The sequence below is a fragment of the Pseudochaenichthys georgianus genome, chromosome 9 (genome assembly GCF_902827115.2).
Source record: "Pseudochaenichthys georgianus chromosome 9, fPseGeo1.2, whole genome shotgun sequence".
In the NCBI taxonomy this organism is placed as follows: domain Eukaryota; kingdom Metazoa; phylum Chordata; class Actinopteri; order Perciformes; family Channichthyidae; genus Pseudochaenichthys; species Pseudochaenichthys georgianus.
In genome coordinates this window covers 3,365,041-3,382,470 of record NC_047511.1, presented here as the reverse complement: position 1 = coordinate 3,382,470, position 17,430 = coordinate 3,365,041, and the positions used below count along the sequence as shown (strand labels likewise).

Genomic DNA, 17,430 nt, shown 5'->3' with positions numbered 1-17,430 from the left:
CGTGTGCACAGACAGGGCTGCTGTTAACGTCGGTCTGTACAACGGAACTGTGCCAAAACTACGCCAACCGGCTGCGGAGGGAGACTCCCCCCATCACTGGAGAACTGCGCTAAAACAGCTGATTCTCCACCCCCCCCCCCCCTGTCGACTTTCCTGAAGTACTCCCCCGTTGATAGAAATCAACAGGTAATGAATTAAGACCCCACGGGTTGATGATTGATAGGTGTGTGGGTTGTCTTTCATTTTGACATGCAGAAAAATGTTATAATAAACATAGATACTGTATGTCTTTTTTTGTAAAGCACTTTGAATTGCCTTGCGTTGAAAAGTGCTCTATAAATAAACTTGCCTTGCCTTGCCTATGTTAAATGGATATATCCGCCTGCTTTCATTTATCTTTCCATTCCCAACAATATACATAAATAAATGGCATATTTTGGACATAGTTCGAATGGTGATTAATCATGATTAATACATTTTTAAGCTGTGATTAATCTGATTAAAAATTGTAATCGTTTGACAGCCCTAATATATATATTACATATATATATTACATATTTATATTTCATATATACATATACATATATATATATATACATATACATATATATATACATATACATATATAGTATTACATATATATATATTACATATATATATATATAGATACATATACATTATATATTAACATATCACAATATATATATATGATTATAACATATATATATAATTACAATAATAATAATACATATACATATATACATTATATATTACATATATACATATACAATATTATAAGACCATATATAATCATATTACATATATATATATACATATACATATATACCTATATATATACATATATACATATACATAATAATATAACATATATAGTATAATTAACATAGATAGATACCATATACAGATATACATATATATATACACTATATCACATATACATATATATACACTATATATACTATTGACATATATATATATACAGATACATATATATATATATATATTACATATATACATATACATATATATATATACATATATATATATATATATTACATATATTACATATATACATATACATATATATATATATAATATATATATATGTATATATGTAATATATATATATATGTAATATATATGTAATATAAATATAAATATATATAACATATCTTAGAACTACAAAAAGGCAGAACTGTAAATAAAGACTATTTACTGCACGGATGATTTGTTTGTTACTGTTAGTTAACGGTGCAAATCATTTGCCAGTCAAATGCATTATAAGGCGTCAGACCTCCGTGGATGGTGAAGTCCTCCACAGGGACGGACGAGGCCACGCCCCCGATGTGGTTCAGCATCTCTTCAGTCAGGCCGGTGGAGGGGCAGCTCATGGCCTTTGGCTGTCCATCCAGAGTGAAAAAACCTGAAGACAAGAGTTCAACATGTCAACTACCTGACAGAGAGCCTCAGAAACTCAGTGACCTGGGCTTCATTTAGAAGGTTGGAAAAAGGATTCCAAATCAATTTGAATGCTCTGCAGCATTTCTATCATTTCCAGTATTTTTGCCACTATTGAAAAAATATATATGTTACTTCACAACATGTTTATATATCTAATGAGAATATGAATAGAATAAAAATAATTTTGTTATAATTAAAAATAAATCTGCAATGTGTCATGAAAGACATTGGAAGGCTTTTTGAAATCTTAATATAAAGTTGATTAAGAAAGTATATTAAGTATAAGTAATTTAAATAAGTATATTTTGTGTACAGCCCTGAAAATTAAGGGGAAGGCTTCAGATCCTGACTCTGATCAGTGTGAACATACATTTCAGGATTTTCTTTAATAATAAAAAGGGAAACATCTGAAGGCCATCGATCGATTTGACAGATTAAGGCCCTACAAAGTCATATGTCTGAACAAAAGACGCAAAAACTAATTTCGTTAAGATTGCATTTTTCTAATCTGCCAGTCAAGGCGTTTTTTACTGGCCTCTGTTGTCACTGCAGAACATTCTTTCTTCATCTGCTTAAAAGTGGCCGCACAGTGCCTTTTCATCGCTGCCCTGATAAGCTTGTTCTCTATGATCGCTATGACACTTTGTTAAAAACAAGGTAATTACAAATTATGATTTTACAACCCCGTAAAAATAAAGGACAAGAAAATATTATAGATAGACACAAACGCATGGTCTCCCCCGTCCCCTCTCCCCCTTACCAGGCCAGGGGGAGTCCAGCCAGTGCTTGATGTGGAGGATCTTCTCGTCTTTGGAGCGATTGTATGCCTCCTCACAGATCTTGTCATATTTGGCAATCTCCTCCTGCAAACAGAGACCGAGTGAAAGAAGAGAGGAGTGTGTTTAGTGCCAAAATCAGTTGCCAGACATCCACACACACAGCAGTAGCAACGGGACAAGGGACGGACATCGCTATGTTTAATGATGCTAACAAAAATAATCTAAATGTGTTGTGTGACGACCCGGCTAGTGGAGATGTAAAGAGAGCAACACATTTCACGTCAACAAGTTACTAACCCCTAGATTCCACGGGTCCGTCTGCGCCGCGTTACGGTTCCTTCGTCAGCCCAAAACTCTGCTGTGCTATTTTCTAACGGTAACAATAGCTTGGTCATGAAGTCATGTGATGCTGCTCTTTCTCATCCCGTCACGCAGGTGATCTCTGGGCCTCCGTTACGGGTTGTATTGTTGTTGAAAAGTGTTCCCCTTCCCCCACGTCTGTCGTTGATTGTGTGCACCTGGTGTCCTGTGTCGTCTCCTCCCCCCTCGCCTTGTGCTGATTAGAGTGTGTGTATTTAGGCTCTGTTTCCCTGTCTTAGAGGCAGGAAGTGTGTGTGAGATCCTGGAGGCTGCAGGCTGGGCTCACGTGAGCAGCAGCAGCAGGATTGAGGCTGTGTGTCATGTGTTCATGTTTTAATAAATGCCCACACCGGGTTGTATTGTTGGACGTTCTGCCTCCTTGCTTGGTCGGGCCGCTCAATTGTCAGCTTCACACTTCCGTTTCTGATTTCACTTCCGTTTCTTTGAACGTTTTGGTTTGAGAATATTTCAAGATTTCACAAAAGTGTCGGTCACTGTTGAATTGGAGAATAACTTTCTGCCAGAAAATAGAGCTATGTGGAGACGGGAAAACTCGAAGAACAAGAAGTGTCTTGTTACCTCGTACTCCTGCCGGCTGACGGCTTGCTCTGCGATCAGTTTCTCTGCATACTTCTGCAGAACCGGCTTCTGCTTCTTGATCTGTTTGTACATCAGCGGCTGTGTGAACATCGGCTCGTCCATCTCGTTGTGACCCATCCGACGGTAACAAACCTGCACACACACACACACACACACACACACACACACACACACACACACACACACACACACACACACACACACACACACACACACACACACACACACACACACACACACACACACACACACACACACACACACACACACACACACACACACACACACACACACACACACACACACACACACACACACACACACACACACACACACACACACACACACACACACACACACACACACACACACACACACACACACACACACACACACACACACACACACACGTGTAAGTCTAACAATCTCACAACAATTTGGAGTTTCTACCTAAAAGCGATGACACTGACCAGGTCGACCACCACGTCTTTGTGGAACGTGGACCTCCACTCGGCGGCCACCTTACAGACGTAGATGACGGCCTCCGGGTCGTCGGCGTTGACGTGGAAGATGGGAGCGTTGACGACCCGAGCCACGTCGGTTGGATACGGAGAGGAGCGAGCCACACGAGGATCTGTCGTGAAGCCGATCTGGAGACACAGGGTTAGAGCTCAGTCATCCATCTGCCTGTTCGCTTCCTAGAGTCCTCCTAACTCACATAGTTTGATTGATTGTTAATTATATAAGAAATAAAATGTGTTTTCTGTAAACATCCTCTCAGGTTTGACTTCTCAATTATATGTTGCGGATTACCAGTTGCGAAACCAACTTTTTTTCTTTCTTGTATCTGTTCAGTTGTAGATAAAAAGTAGCTAAGTAGAATTACTCAAGACCTGTATTAAAGGTGGGGAAGGTAATGTTAGAGAAACCAGCGTGCTCTAGAATTTGAAAATACACGACCGGAAAAAATCTTCCACTTCCTCACAGAGCCCCTCCTCCAACACACACGAACGCGCACATGACCAATGAGGGCACGAGATAAGTCTGTGCCCAGATGGAAGGCTGACAGGCAGGTAGGCCTTCCAGTTACTTTAGCCGGGCCGGCTCAGATGATTGGTCGTGCTTTTTACAGCGCCACGGCTTCCACAGATGACATTTTGTATGGATTTTTTGTCAAAGCACTTCAGATATTCATTGCTATCGGGATGTTAAGAGCACTCCATGGAATATAACAACAAGTGTATCTCGAGCCGGTTTCTCAAACTTACCTACCCCACCTTTAAGTACAATTCTGAGAGACTTTAAATGTGTTGCTACACCTGGAGTAAATGTACAAGCTGCCCTGCAGTATACAAAGGAAAAAAAAGCTTTGATAACACATTAATACATCAATAATTATAATCAAAACATATACATTATATTACATGTCTTTCTGGATAATGAGTACTTTTTTTATTTTATTATTATTATTTTTTGTACTTCAAGTATATTTTGGTGCTAATACTTTTTGACTTTTACTCGAGTAACATTTTTAAATGCAGGACTTTGACTTGTCCTGCATTGTAACAGAGTATTCCTACACTCCGGTACTCTACTTTTACTAAAGTACAAGATCCAAGTCATTTTTCTACCTCTGGTAAAAAACAGTGCAGAGAAGAAGTGATGAACTTCAGAAAGAGAATTGCTTGAGTACGTCTGTTCAGGTATGTTACCTGGTTGTTGACGACAACGTGCACGGTGCCGTGCGTGGTGTAGGACGGCAGGTGAGACAGGTGGAAGGTTTCGTAGACGACACCCTGACCGGCGAAAGCTGCGTCTCCGTGGATCAGGATGGACATCACCTGGAGAAGAACAAATTCAATTAATCTGTGTTTTTTTAGTGCATGCTTTCGGTTTATCTTTATTAGAATTGTTATTAGCATTAGCATGGACCATTCTTTCTGGTCCACACAAGCATTTGGACACTACCCACATAAAACACAACAAACAAATCACGGTTACAGTTTGGTCAAAATTCAACAAAGCATCTGGTAGCATAGATGCTAAATGGAATACAGTCTTAAAAAACCCTCAAAGCACTTTTACAAGTCAGTATTCAACCTACTTTACAAGCTAGCTAACATTCACCATCTACCTTACTAGTTAGCTAGCTGACCAGCTGATCTCATACAGCCAGCAGCTCCTCCCAGCTCCAAACATCGACGCAAACTTCCAAACACGGGTGATTGGGATGATCTTAGCACATATTGGTAATCCGATTGGTTACTTTCGCTCCTGAAAAAGTGTTATAACTTAATAACAGTCAGTTTAAAATCTTAAAAACAGTTCTTTGGCTAGAAAAGGTTGGTAAAGCTGGCAAGACTATCCAAAGTGATAGCCCTTACGCTCACCAGAAGTAACTGTGATAGAAATGATTGTATAAAAGCTAATCATGTGTAATCCTAGTGAAATATAACTATAACAAAGGACAACAGGTCCTTGAGGAAACATGCGGTGAATCCTCAAAGCTAGTTTAGAAGCAATGTCTCTTTTAAATGTCGCTTGGTTTTGACTGTTACTCAGCCTCACCCGCTTGCCGTCGTTGTCTCCACAGTAGAACTGCTCAGCTTTGACCTTTCCCTGCACCACGGGATCCACTGCCTCCAGGTGAGACGGGTTGGCCATCAGAGACAAGGTGATGTTCCTGTCCGTCACACGGTTGATACGCCGATGGTACATTCCCAGATGGTACTTCACATCTCCAGAGCCCTGAGGAGGAGAACCACAGCAAAGGTCACTTCAGAATGTCAAGATGTGCGGCTCCAAATGTATGCAAGACAAAATGAAAGAAAAATACAAGTACTATACAGAATTAAATGTGAAGATATGCTTTTTTGAAAATGTTATGCTTTGTTTAGGCAACACACATGGCACTAAAGCAGAGACCTCATCAGCAGCTTCCAGTTTGGAGTCAAACTGACAGAAGATCTGTTCCAGCTCCTTCCGGATCACGTTGGCCAAGACATTCAGACGGCCCCTGAAAGAGGAGAGAGGTGAGTGCACCGACAAAGCTACGTGAGTGGAAACCCGGTATTAAAAGGTGCTCCTTTGAGAACCAGGGCAAACAAGTCATGTGCACCCCTGCATATAAAATAGATTTCATATTTATTATTGCTACATTAGCATGATCACATTTTAACTAACCAACTCCGTTTTGTAATTTGCAAGATCCTTACAAAATGAGTCAGATTATTTCCCGCTCTCTTCACTCCATGAGATCTCGATCTCTCTCTCTCACGATGGCGGAGAAAATGGAGCCTTCAAACGTATAGTTACACTCTACAAGGATTGATGTAGACTATGCTCGCAGAAACCAGGAGACCTGACCAAACATCTGGCCAAACCGCATCATATTCAGACGGAGAAAACTTGTAGTCGTAGATCTGTTGCCCCAATTGCGAGTAACGTTGCCACTGCAGGTATGTTCTGCACGCAGGTATGTTCTGCATGCAGGTATGTTCTGCACGCTGGTATGTTCTGCACGCAGGTATGTTCTGCACGCTGGTATGTTCTGCACGCAGGTATGTTCTGCACGCTGGTATGTTCTGCACGCAGGTATGTTCTGCACGCAGGTATGTTCTGCACGCAGGTATGTTCTGCACGCTGGTATGTTCTGCACGCAGGTATGTTCTGCACGCTGGTATGTTCTGCACGCTGGTATGTTCTGCACGCAGGTATGTTCTGCACGCAGGTATGTTCTGCACGCAGGTATGTTCTGCACGCAGGTATGTTCTGCACGCAGGTATGTTCTGCACGCAGGTATGTTCTGCACGCAGGTATGTTCTGCACGCAGGTATGTTCTGCACGCAGGTATGTTCTGCACGCTGGTATGTTCTGCACGCTGGTATGTTCTGCACGCAGGTATGTTCTGCACGCTGGTATGTTCTGCACGCTGGTATGTTCTGCACGCAGGTATGTTCTGCACGCAGGTATGTTCTGCACGCAGGTATGTTCTGCACGCTGGTATGTTCTGCACGCAGGTATGTTCTGCACGCAGGTATGTTCTGCACGCAGGTATGTTCTGCACGCAGGTATGTTCTGCACGCAGGTATGTTCTGCACGCTGGTATGTTCTGCACGCTGGTATGTTCTGCACGCAGGTATGTTCTGCACGCTGGTATGTTCTGCACGCAGGTATGTTCTGCACGCAGGTATGTTCTGCACGCAGGTATGTTCTGCACGCAGGTATGTTCTGCACGCTGGTATGTTCTGCACGCTGGTATGTTCTGCACGCAGGTATGTTCTGCACGCAGGTATGTTCTGCACGCTGGTATGTTCTGCATGCAGGTATGTTCTGCACGCTGGTATGTTCTGCATGCAGGTATGTTCTGCACGCAGGTATGTTCTGCACGCAGGTATGTTCTGCACGCAGGTATGTTCTGCACGCTGGTATGTTCTGCATGCAGGTATGTTCTGCACGCTGGTATGTTCTGCATGCAGGTATGTTCTGCACGCTGGTATGTTCTGCATGCAGGTATGTTCTGCACGCAGGTATGTTCTGCACGCAGGTATGTTCTGCACGCAGGTATGTTCTGCACGCTGGTATGTTCTGCATGCAGGTATGTTCTGCACGCTGGTATGTTCTGCATGCAGGTATGTTCTGCACGCTGGTATGTTCTGCATGCAGGTATGTTCTGCACGCAGGTATGTTCTGCACGCAGGTATGTTCTGCACGCAGGTATGTTCTGCACGCAGGCAGCCAACACAAACATGGGTTCATTTAAAAAACTAAAACGGTAACCAATTGTTGCTTTTGCACTAAATAATTCTTTATTTGATTGTTTTTGCATTTCCATCCCCATATTAGTCTATTATGATTTGTTACAAACATACATGTTATTTATCTTACATAAAGCAATGTTAATTCTGTTTCCAATTTGTTTAATTCTCCCTTATAAAACAACAAAAGAACCGATACAAATACTGTTAAAGTACCGGATCGATAAGCAGCATCGATAAGGGGAGTAGCACCGTTAACATCTTAGAGATTTCCTGTGTGTGTGTGTGTGTGTGTGTGTACAGTATTGATACATGAATGAGTGTGTGATACCTGTGAGGCATTCCCATGACGACATTCTCCACCCCGCTCTCAGAGGATTTATCGATGATGGTTTTCAGAGCCGGGATCAGAGCCTCGCAGCCCTCCAGACCAAAACGTTTCTCTGCAGACCATTTCTTCTGCAGGAACTCCTCAAACCTGCACAAACACACTTTTCAGAAGCTAAACCTCACAAGTCAATCGTAGGTTAGTACGGAACATGCGTCATGCCTTTAACCCGGCAGACCCTCCCCAGAGACCTGTGCAGATCCTCATCAAACACTAGATGACATGACGGTTGATGGGAGGGCTCAAGAGGCAAGTTATATGACCCTGACAGCGTCACTGCTCCAGTGAACTCATCTGAATATAGAAGAGTGGGAGGTGATTGTGAAAAGTTCATCCTGCCTTGATAACAAGCTTCAAAAAGGTATGTATGATCTGAATATGGTGCTAGTTTCATCATCTGAAAGCTAAAATGACCAGAGCACAAGTTTTTGACATCACACGTTAATCTCGCAATGCGCCGTGGTGTTTGGATAAAGTGTGGCTGTACATCGTAACCCTGGGGTAATGCCACCGCCTCGTAGCAAAGAACACTCACCGACTGGCCTCCATTTGGCACATGCTTGCCCCCCCGACCCCTTCACTCTGTGCTCTTTCGTTGTTTACGGCTTCCCTCCAGATATATAACAAACGCCTGACGTCTGACACATATTTGGTATTATTGGTTTATTCCACTCATGGCAATAATTATAAAACTAAATATGTACACTTTAAGGAGTGTTTTTGTAGCCCATGATGGAAAGGAGCAGGTCTTTTTTAACTGCCCCTTGTTCGATGGTCTGTCAATTACAGCTGCTTACACATACTTGGTGACATGGAGTCAAGATCACAATGAGAAATCAGCAGGTTACCTGGCAATGCTGACATCTTCAGCCTTATTATTCTTTCTTTAGACATTTTCTTAAAGCTAAAGATGTTCATACAGCCCTTAAAGTCATTTGATAAAGAATTCCACCGTTTAACACCAACTACAGAGATACACTCCCTTGTTTGCTGCTCATCCCCGGAGTTTAAAACAAGTTGATTTTGTATATTTGCTGCTAGTATTCTGTGTTTAGCTTGATCTACACGTGTGTGTGAGAGGAGGAGAGAAAAAAAAAGCTAAATTCCAACACCCACTGTTGGGTGATATCGATTTAGTTATTTCACAAATAACAAAACAGCATATATATATATATACACAGGGTGGTCCTTAGTGCCATGTACATTTTCGAATTCATTTATTTTAAGCTCCAACCACCCGAATACATTATGAGAGTCAAGAAAACTCTCCTGGTGAATTTTATTCAAATTCCAACAACATGTACCCCTCCCTCATCAACCTTGAAGCTCAGCCTCAGTAGGGTGGTCCTTCAAATTGAAAGTCTAAGCTCCAACCCCCAGAATTCATTCTATTAGTCAAGAAAACTCTCCTGGTGAATTGTTTCCTCAATCTGACAACATGTACCCCTCCCTCAACATGTACCCCTCCCTCAACATGTACCCCTCCCTCAACATGTACCCCTCCCTCAACATGTACCCCTCCCCCTCATCGACCTGGGCTGCCACCCCAGCAGCCACGGTGCTGCAACTGAGGCTACACTTCAACTTCATATCTATATATAGGCATGTTGCGATGATTACCTAGTGGAGCGGACCATGCGGGCCAGCAGCGTCCTCTTCTCCTCCAGATCGAACTGCATCACTCCCGGAACCTCGAACTTCTGTCTGATCCACTGACATTGCTCCAGGTCGTTGATGAACATGAACTCCACCCCAATGTGCTGACAGTACGCCATCTGACAGAGAGAGGAGAGGAGTTTCACCCGGACAGCCAACTTTCACACTCACGTTGAATATCTTTGGTCCGGATCAGGGAAGTCAAACATACGGCCTGCTGACTTTGCACAGCGTTAAAATGACAGAGGACACATTTACTGCAATCTTATAAACTTTTATGTATTGTGTACATGTAATACATGTAATACATGTATAAGACATGGGGTGACTTAACCTTCTCCCTTAATAGTTCCCACTGTAGTTTGTATGGTGGTTTTCAGGATTACTACATAGGCCTGTCGCGATAATCGAGAAATTGACTTATCGTACGATAACTAAAAATGGACTCGATAACTTTTCTGAGCTCGATAAATTGCCGTTTACATGAGGATGTGACCAGCCTTTTAGCTAGGAGCGCTGTGGCTGCCGGCCACGCGCACTGTGAGGGGCTGACACACAGCCAGGTCAGGACACTCCGCGTGCAGCAGCCACATTAATAATATAGCGACAAGCGGGAGACAACGTGTGACTTACTCGCGGGGAATTTAAAGTGAAATTGAATTGGTTACAAAACCTAACTACACATCTCGATTCTCCGGTGTGGCAGTATTTTGGATTCAAGCCAAATCAACGAGGCGAACCAACGGACTTGAATGAGCAGGGCGGTGTGTCGCATTTGTTTAAAAAAGGTAGCAACAAAACCAGGCAATACCACGCATTTTAAACTACATGTAAAACACAACCACCCCATTCCGTTTCCCAACTGGGAGCAAACTGGGTTGTGTGTGATTTAATTAATTTATTATAATTTAATTAATTTGTTTTATTTATTATATATCATTTAATATTATTTCACATTTCATTTGCAATGTTGAATGTTCAATAAAAGTTATGTTTGAAAGGATGTACTTGAATTATTATTATTATTATATATTGTCATTATGTCAGTGGTCTAAAATGGTCTTACAACGGTGCCGACAATATTATCGTTTATCGCAATCATTTCCAAAAAAATTTATCGTCCAAAAAAATGAATTATCGTGACAGGCAAATGAATGTAAAATAATGTCTTCTTGACAAGTTGTTCTGATCGCAAAATACTATATTGTTCATTTCCGGATACTTGTGATTAAATGTGGTGTGCCGTGTAATGCACATGTGGAAATGATAAACTGAGGCATAATATCTTTTCCTGAAAAAACGTCAGGTTGTTCATAGCTCATTAAATGTCAACATTTTTAGCACTAAAACAAAGGGGACAATTTGGAGTTGTTGTTATTTACAGGTTATTATGCTGTGATTCTACTGCTCCGGCCCACTTGAGATTCAATTGGGCCGCATGCTTTACAGGGAGCTGCGTCTGAGTTCACCTCCAGTCGACGGATGATCTCCTTCAGCGGCAGGGCGGTCTCCGAGCCTCCGATGAAGGTGGTGGTTGGCAGCCGGAACACCTTTTCCAGGTCGGACTCATCCAGACCGTAGAAACCTATATGCCCCATGATGCACCAAAAGGACGGAAGGGGAGTAGAGGGAGGGAAGGTACAAAAAGAGGGAAGGAGGTGAGAAAAGGTTGCAGGACAGGGCAGAAGGGAGGGACACCAAAGAGATGGACAGACACACAAACAAGGCCGTGGACAAATGGAAACATGCAGTTTATGAGTAAGTAATGAAGAAGTGGATATATGGAGAATGAGACATTATCCCAAACATGCAGACAGGAGGAAAGAAGAGGGCAGAGTGGAGAGTAGTGATGGGGCAGTTTGACCACAAGAAGCGTGGGGATGGTGGGGATCAATACAAAATGAGTGGGAAAGTAAGGAGAGACATAGTTAGTATCATTCATTAAAGCTAATCAAACATCAGACCTGAAGGAGCTCAGGATTAGCCTGCTTATGTTCAGACTCGAATATCCCCCAAGATATTAACTATTCCCTCCGATAGACAACACAGTGCCCAGCTGTTTTAGGAAATCAATCACACTTAGAACTAAAAGAAACTGAAAGATTGTGTAAAGATCTTTTTCTGTAGTAGGAACCATTTGGCATGGAGCTCCTGTAAGAGGAGGCAGGACATGAGAGAGGGACACGCATGTTGCTGTTTTGAGTCCGAGAATGAGATTTCTTGTGAAGAGAAATAGAACACTAGAAAAATAGTAAACTGTGTAGTTTGATTAAACTCTGTTGCAGATTATTAAGAGCAAAAGCAGTATCGATAGATAAACAGGTCTCCATGACTACACTAAAAGGTCAGCTTTCAACTGGAGTTTAAAAAATAAGCAGCATCAGTATTAATATTCGGACCCCTTGAATATGTCTACTAATTCCTTTGACACAATGAAACGTGTGTGTGGAAGGTTTTGAACACTCCTGGGGGCAAGAACAAACAAATAAAGTTATTCTTGTGATGCAACAGAGTTTTTATAAACTTTAACATTTGATATGGTAGTTAATGGCAAGAGGCAAATCATTGATTTGATCCTTTTGCAACTGTGCTATGAATACACATATCATGCAAATGGAAAGTGAAACGGTTTTGTCCCTGTCTTTGGTGTCCCTTGCCTGTACAAAGTATTTTCCAATCCTGTTCAATAAGCCACCAACCGCAACATGGCTATAACCTTAGCATGTTTGAACTTTCAAAACAGGAGGACACGTAATCAAAGAGGGGAACTTCCCTACAACTCTGGCCAAGGCTGGTCTCGTCCCAAACAAAACACCCAGCTTCAGCAAAAGAGGAGGTTATGACGTCACCAACTCATCTTAAGCAGGTGTAGTGCGTGTATTTCACAGTTTTATACTTTTTACTACAAACAGGCTTTACAAAAAATGTAGAATTAACTTTGAAATGTATAAACATCTTAACACAATTCTAACAGGATGTGGACCACCATTCCTTCGAATAAAGAAGGACTGCAGAAGGGGAGAGACAATGCCCTCTCTTTATAGCAGAAAGTAAAAGAAGTTCCAAACAGAGCAGCAACGTGTTCATTACAGCGGCGATGAACATTGGGGGGTTATGGGTGTTTAATTGGTTATTTCTAACTTCAAACTGATTATGGGATTATTAGCGGAGGAATGTGTTATGAAGGAGAGAAGAAAGAAGGAGAGAGGAAGTAGAAGAAGTGCTTTTTGTGTTGGGCAAAATGGAGTCTTGGACCCAGGTCAAACCGCTGTGCACTGTAAAGGATCCTTAACTCCAACGACGGGACCACCTTAAGGTGCTGTCAAGGTTGGCTTTATTTGCTGACATCGCACGTCCTCAAATGTGGCAATTGCAAATGAAACGAGGCAGGTCGTGCAGCCCTTGTATGAAACTCCTCAACACCACAAGTCACAACCAACAACGGGGCTAACAGCCAAGCTGGCCAATCAGAAAGCTCCGTCTCAAAGACAGCAGGCAGATGGATCCAGCTCAGGCTTGCATCACTATCCTCACCTCTCCCCCCTACAACCTATTCACAGCTGCCTATTAGGGCCATCATAGGCCAAATTAAAAAAAAACTTAACCTGAGAGGGGGAGAAAATATGTATGTAGTGAAATCATATTTCATCTTATTTTGGGGGCGGTTTTGGCGCAGTGGGCTAGAGCGTTGGTCATCAGATTCACGAGGCATTGGTGAACACCAGTTCGAACCCGACCTCCACTGCGTCAGGCCGTTGTGTCCTTGGGCAAGACACTTCACCGTAACTTGCTCCTGTGGGTATTGTCCACAGTAATGACTGTTACATGTGTAATATGTGAAGCGCTTTGAGCACTGGGAAAAGCGCTCTAATAAAAATGTAATGCAGTATTATTATATTTGTAAATAACGTGACATTGATATTCTCTGAGATTAAAGACATTTTACAAAATGAAAATTTCTTTTGGAATTTGTTTTGTTTATCCCCATAAATGTACCGCTTAATATCAGAGAATATCCAGGGTTTTTAGTCATTACCCCCGCTCTCTTTATTCATTTGTATTTTGTGTTACCTAAATTGGCCCCGATATGCCGTGGTGGAGGGGAGAAGAGGAAATCCAAAGCAGGACGACACGCTTCTTTTCTTAAAAGGCATTTTCACAAACTGACACAAAGTGAGTTTCCGATGTTTACCGCTCTGTCTGCAGCCGACACTAAACTGAGCAGTAGTCTGACTCTGGAACACAACAACACTCAGTTTACTGAAGTTTCTCAGGATAACAGAGCTGCAGGGATCAGAGCAACCATTTTAATTTATGCTAATTTCATAATTTCATGAGCTGGAAATGAGTGCAGCCCTGAGCGGTTATCTCCAACCATCAAGCAGGATGTATAGAAGACAATAATACCTTCTGCAGGAGCAAACTAACTGATAACTCTGTTATCTGGAAGCAGCCAGCTAGAAACCAGCAGGTGATTTGTAGGCGAGATAAAAGCAGTGAGGTATAGAAGCCCATTTCTGCTAAGAAAAAAAAAAGAAGTTTTTAGCCTTGTATTAAAAATGTATCTTATAAGTCATTATAATGAGAAACTCTCAAAAATATTGATTTAGTTACTAAAAAAACCCATTAAGTTTCCTTATTTATTTGACCTTTTAGATATGTTTTACAATACCAAGTCATTCTTACGAGATAATAACTCATGAGATACCGAAGTCATTATTTGTAATGCTTTCGAATATTATTCTGGCATGCAAAGTCATCATTATAAGAGACAGGGTTCATACACTTTTTCACCAATGATTTTCAATGACCTTCTCCACGACCTTTACCTAATTTTCCATTACCAAATAAATGACTCTTTCTCAGCGGGTACCACTGAAAATGGTTTTATTTTAACATGGGAACCGGAAAATAATGGTCTGAAACATGTTGCTGCCTATCTAAAACAAATCAATGGTTAGACTCTACTAGCTTCTACAGGCCTAAGCACAACTCAATATCTCTCACCAGCAAAATACCTCGGTCAGTTAAATGCCATTTTACATTTCCTTACTAATACGATAGAGTATTTATTATCATTATAGTATTACTATTTTGGCGATTAGATAAAATACATTAAATTATATTTGATGCAACTTTAGTTACATTTCCATGCCTTTTCCAAAACATTGGGGGAAAATATTGTTTTCCACTAACTCTTCCAGGGCCTGGAGTTTGCATTTTGAATTTCCATGACTTTTCCAGGTTTTTTAATGACCGTAAGAACCCTGAAGAGAATCAGTCAGTATTTTTGAAATACTCTTATTATTTTTGAGTGTGACAAATACTACGTTAGAAGAACTACAGTTGGTGGCTGCCAATATTTTCTCTAATTAAAAACACACTGATGTTAGGACCAGTTTTTGGCTTACATATTACATTCATAACTTTATATCTTGTGGTAGGTTTGATTTTTTTTTATTCTTGTTTGACTGTGTTGGGTGTCTTTTATGTAAGAGATTTTCTGTAAATCAATCTAAACTTTGTCTTTGGAAAAGTTCTTACATGATTGACAAAGGTGCCCCCTGATTCTGATATCTTGAGGATTTTAGAAAGGTCTTGATTTGGCTTAAAGCCGAGTCATTCTGACAGAGATGAAAGACTAAAATATTTCAATCTTGTAATAGCGGTAGAGAAAAAGATACGATGTTTTTGTTAAATGAATATTCATATACTTGAAGGATATTATGACCTATGTTTTTGCCTACAGCTCTAGAAGACCTGATTCAAGCCGAGCATGGAGTTAGATCAAAGACAGTAAACTTAAGCATCAAAAGAAACAAAACTGGAACCGAAAAGAAAACATTTGCATTAAAAGCATGTTAATAAGAGTGGTAGAAAAGTGGCATTCTCTCTTCTCTGCATGTGATTTCTACGTGTTCTGTGAGATAACTCGACAACTCAACACAGAAACCTCTAGTCTGTTCTACGGTACTGGACAGAGCGGGAGCTAGCAGCAGCTACAAGGTGACAAAGCTAACTACAGCCCAAACATACAGGAGACATTCAGAGGTCACTGACAACTTGTACTGGAGCAATTTCTACATTAGCTGTAGGAACAATATGTTATGAATGTTTCCTGTTTATCGAGGCATTCAAGAGATTTTAGGCTCTACTTCACGTCTGATAACACCAAGAAAACATACATCCTCCACAGGAGTAAAGAACAGTGAGCCTGCAAGTATTAGCTGTCACCAACACAATGATCTTTTTTTATTGTTAAAGGAGGCTTTGGTCAATATATGTAACGCAATGACCCTGGTTTCTTTTTGGAAAAGAACATAAGATCATGTGAAAACCACAAGAATATACTTTTTTTTAATGTTAAAAAACACTTGGCATCTATTCTTAAGCGTTACATTTTTTTCATTGATTGTAAATTATTTGTTGACTGTATTTTTACATTTTGTAGAAACAACAAATTATTTTGGTGTTTATAGTACCTATTAAGTTTGTTTTTCATCCTTTCTTTATTGACTCTTCTGCTGCTGATTTTTTAGGGCGTTTCAGAATCATGAGGAGTTTGTCTCAATGTATTATATTGAATTGTATCATTGCATTTTATACTGCTCTTGTTTGTTTTAAGTCTTTCAAAGAATATTAGAAAAACATTTTGGGGCCTACGTCTCATCGTGTTGTCAGTCATACATAAAAGACTTGTGTTAATCTCAATAAAGCTTTACTGGATAATAGAATAACTGATATTCTGGATTTTCACGTCTATCCGTGTGTTTTTATACCCTTGTGCTGTATGTTTTGGTATTAGCAGTGACTTTAGTTGATACAAATATTTGGCCAACCAAATTTGACTGATCCATATTAAAGGTGGGGTAGGTAAGTTTGAGAAACCGGCTCGATATTCGCTAGAATTTGAAAATACACAACCGGAGAAAATCTGCAACTTCCTCACAGAGCCCCTCCTCCAACACACACGAACGCGCACATGACCAATGAGGGCACGAGATAAGTTTGTGCCCCGATGGAAGGCTGACAGGCAGGTAGGCCATAAACTTTTTACAGTATTACGGCTTCTACAGATGAAATTTTTTTATGGATTTTTTGTCAAAGCACTTCAGATATTCATTGCTATCGGGATGTTAAGAGCATTCCATGGAATATAACAAAAAGTGTATCTCGAGCCGGTTTCTGAAACTTACCTACCCCACCTTAAGTAGATAGTGTCTTTGTTCATTATCACATTAGAACCTGTTGGATCGGTGATTCCTTTGATTTATTATCTTATCATTAAACAAACAGTTCTTGAAACCATTGTGTTTGAATAGAACTATTACAACACATTTAAGTACAATATAAATCGAATTGTCGTTTTTTTAGGGTCTTTACTTCCCACTTTAGTCTAAGCAGTGTT

The 17,430-nt window shown here is 40.8% G+C and overlaps 1 protein-coding gene across 2 annotated transcripts in view; it reads right to left on the bottom strand.

Moving 5' to 3' along the window:
- Positions 1–17,430, bottom strand: part of ogdha (oxoglutarate dehydrogenase a) — a 75,397-nt gene that overhangs the window by 14,463 nt on the left and 43,504 nt on the right. For both annotated transcript variants that reach the window (XM_034090982.2, XM_034090980.2), the window contains exons 5-14: positions 11,492–11,607; positions 9,987–10,141; positions 8,310–8,456; positions 6,147–6,237; positions 5,790–5,969; positions 4,934–5,062; positions 3,692–3,871; positions 3,201–3,353; positions 2,243–2,345; positions 1,316–1,444 (exon numbers count right to left, since the gene is read on the bottom strand). In XM_034090982.2, coding sequence (XP_033946873.1) covers positions 1,316–1,444; positions 2,243–2,345; positions 3,201–3,353; positions 3,692–3,871; positions 4,934–5,062; positions 5,790–5,969; positions 6,147–6,237; positions 8,310–8,456; positions 9,987–10,141; positions 11,492–11,607 — 1,383 coding nt within the window. The remainder of the gene's footprint in view (positions 1–1,315; positions 1,445–2,242; positions 2,346–3,200; positions 3,354–3,691; positions 3,872–4,933; positions 5,063–5,789; positions 5,970–6,146; positions 6,238–8,309; positions 8,457–9,986; positions 10,142–11,491; positions 11,608–17,430) is intronic.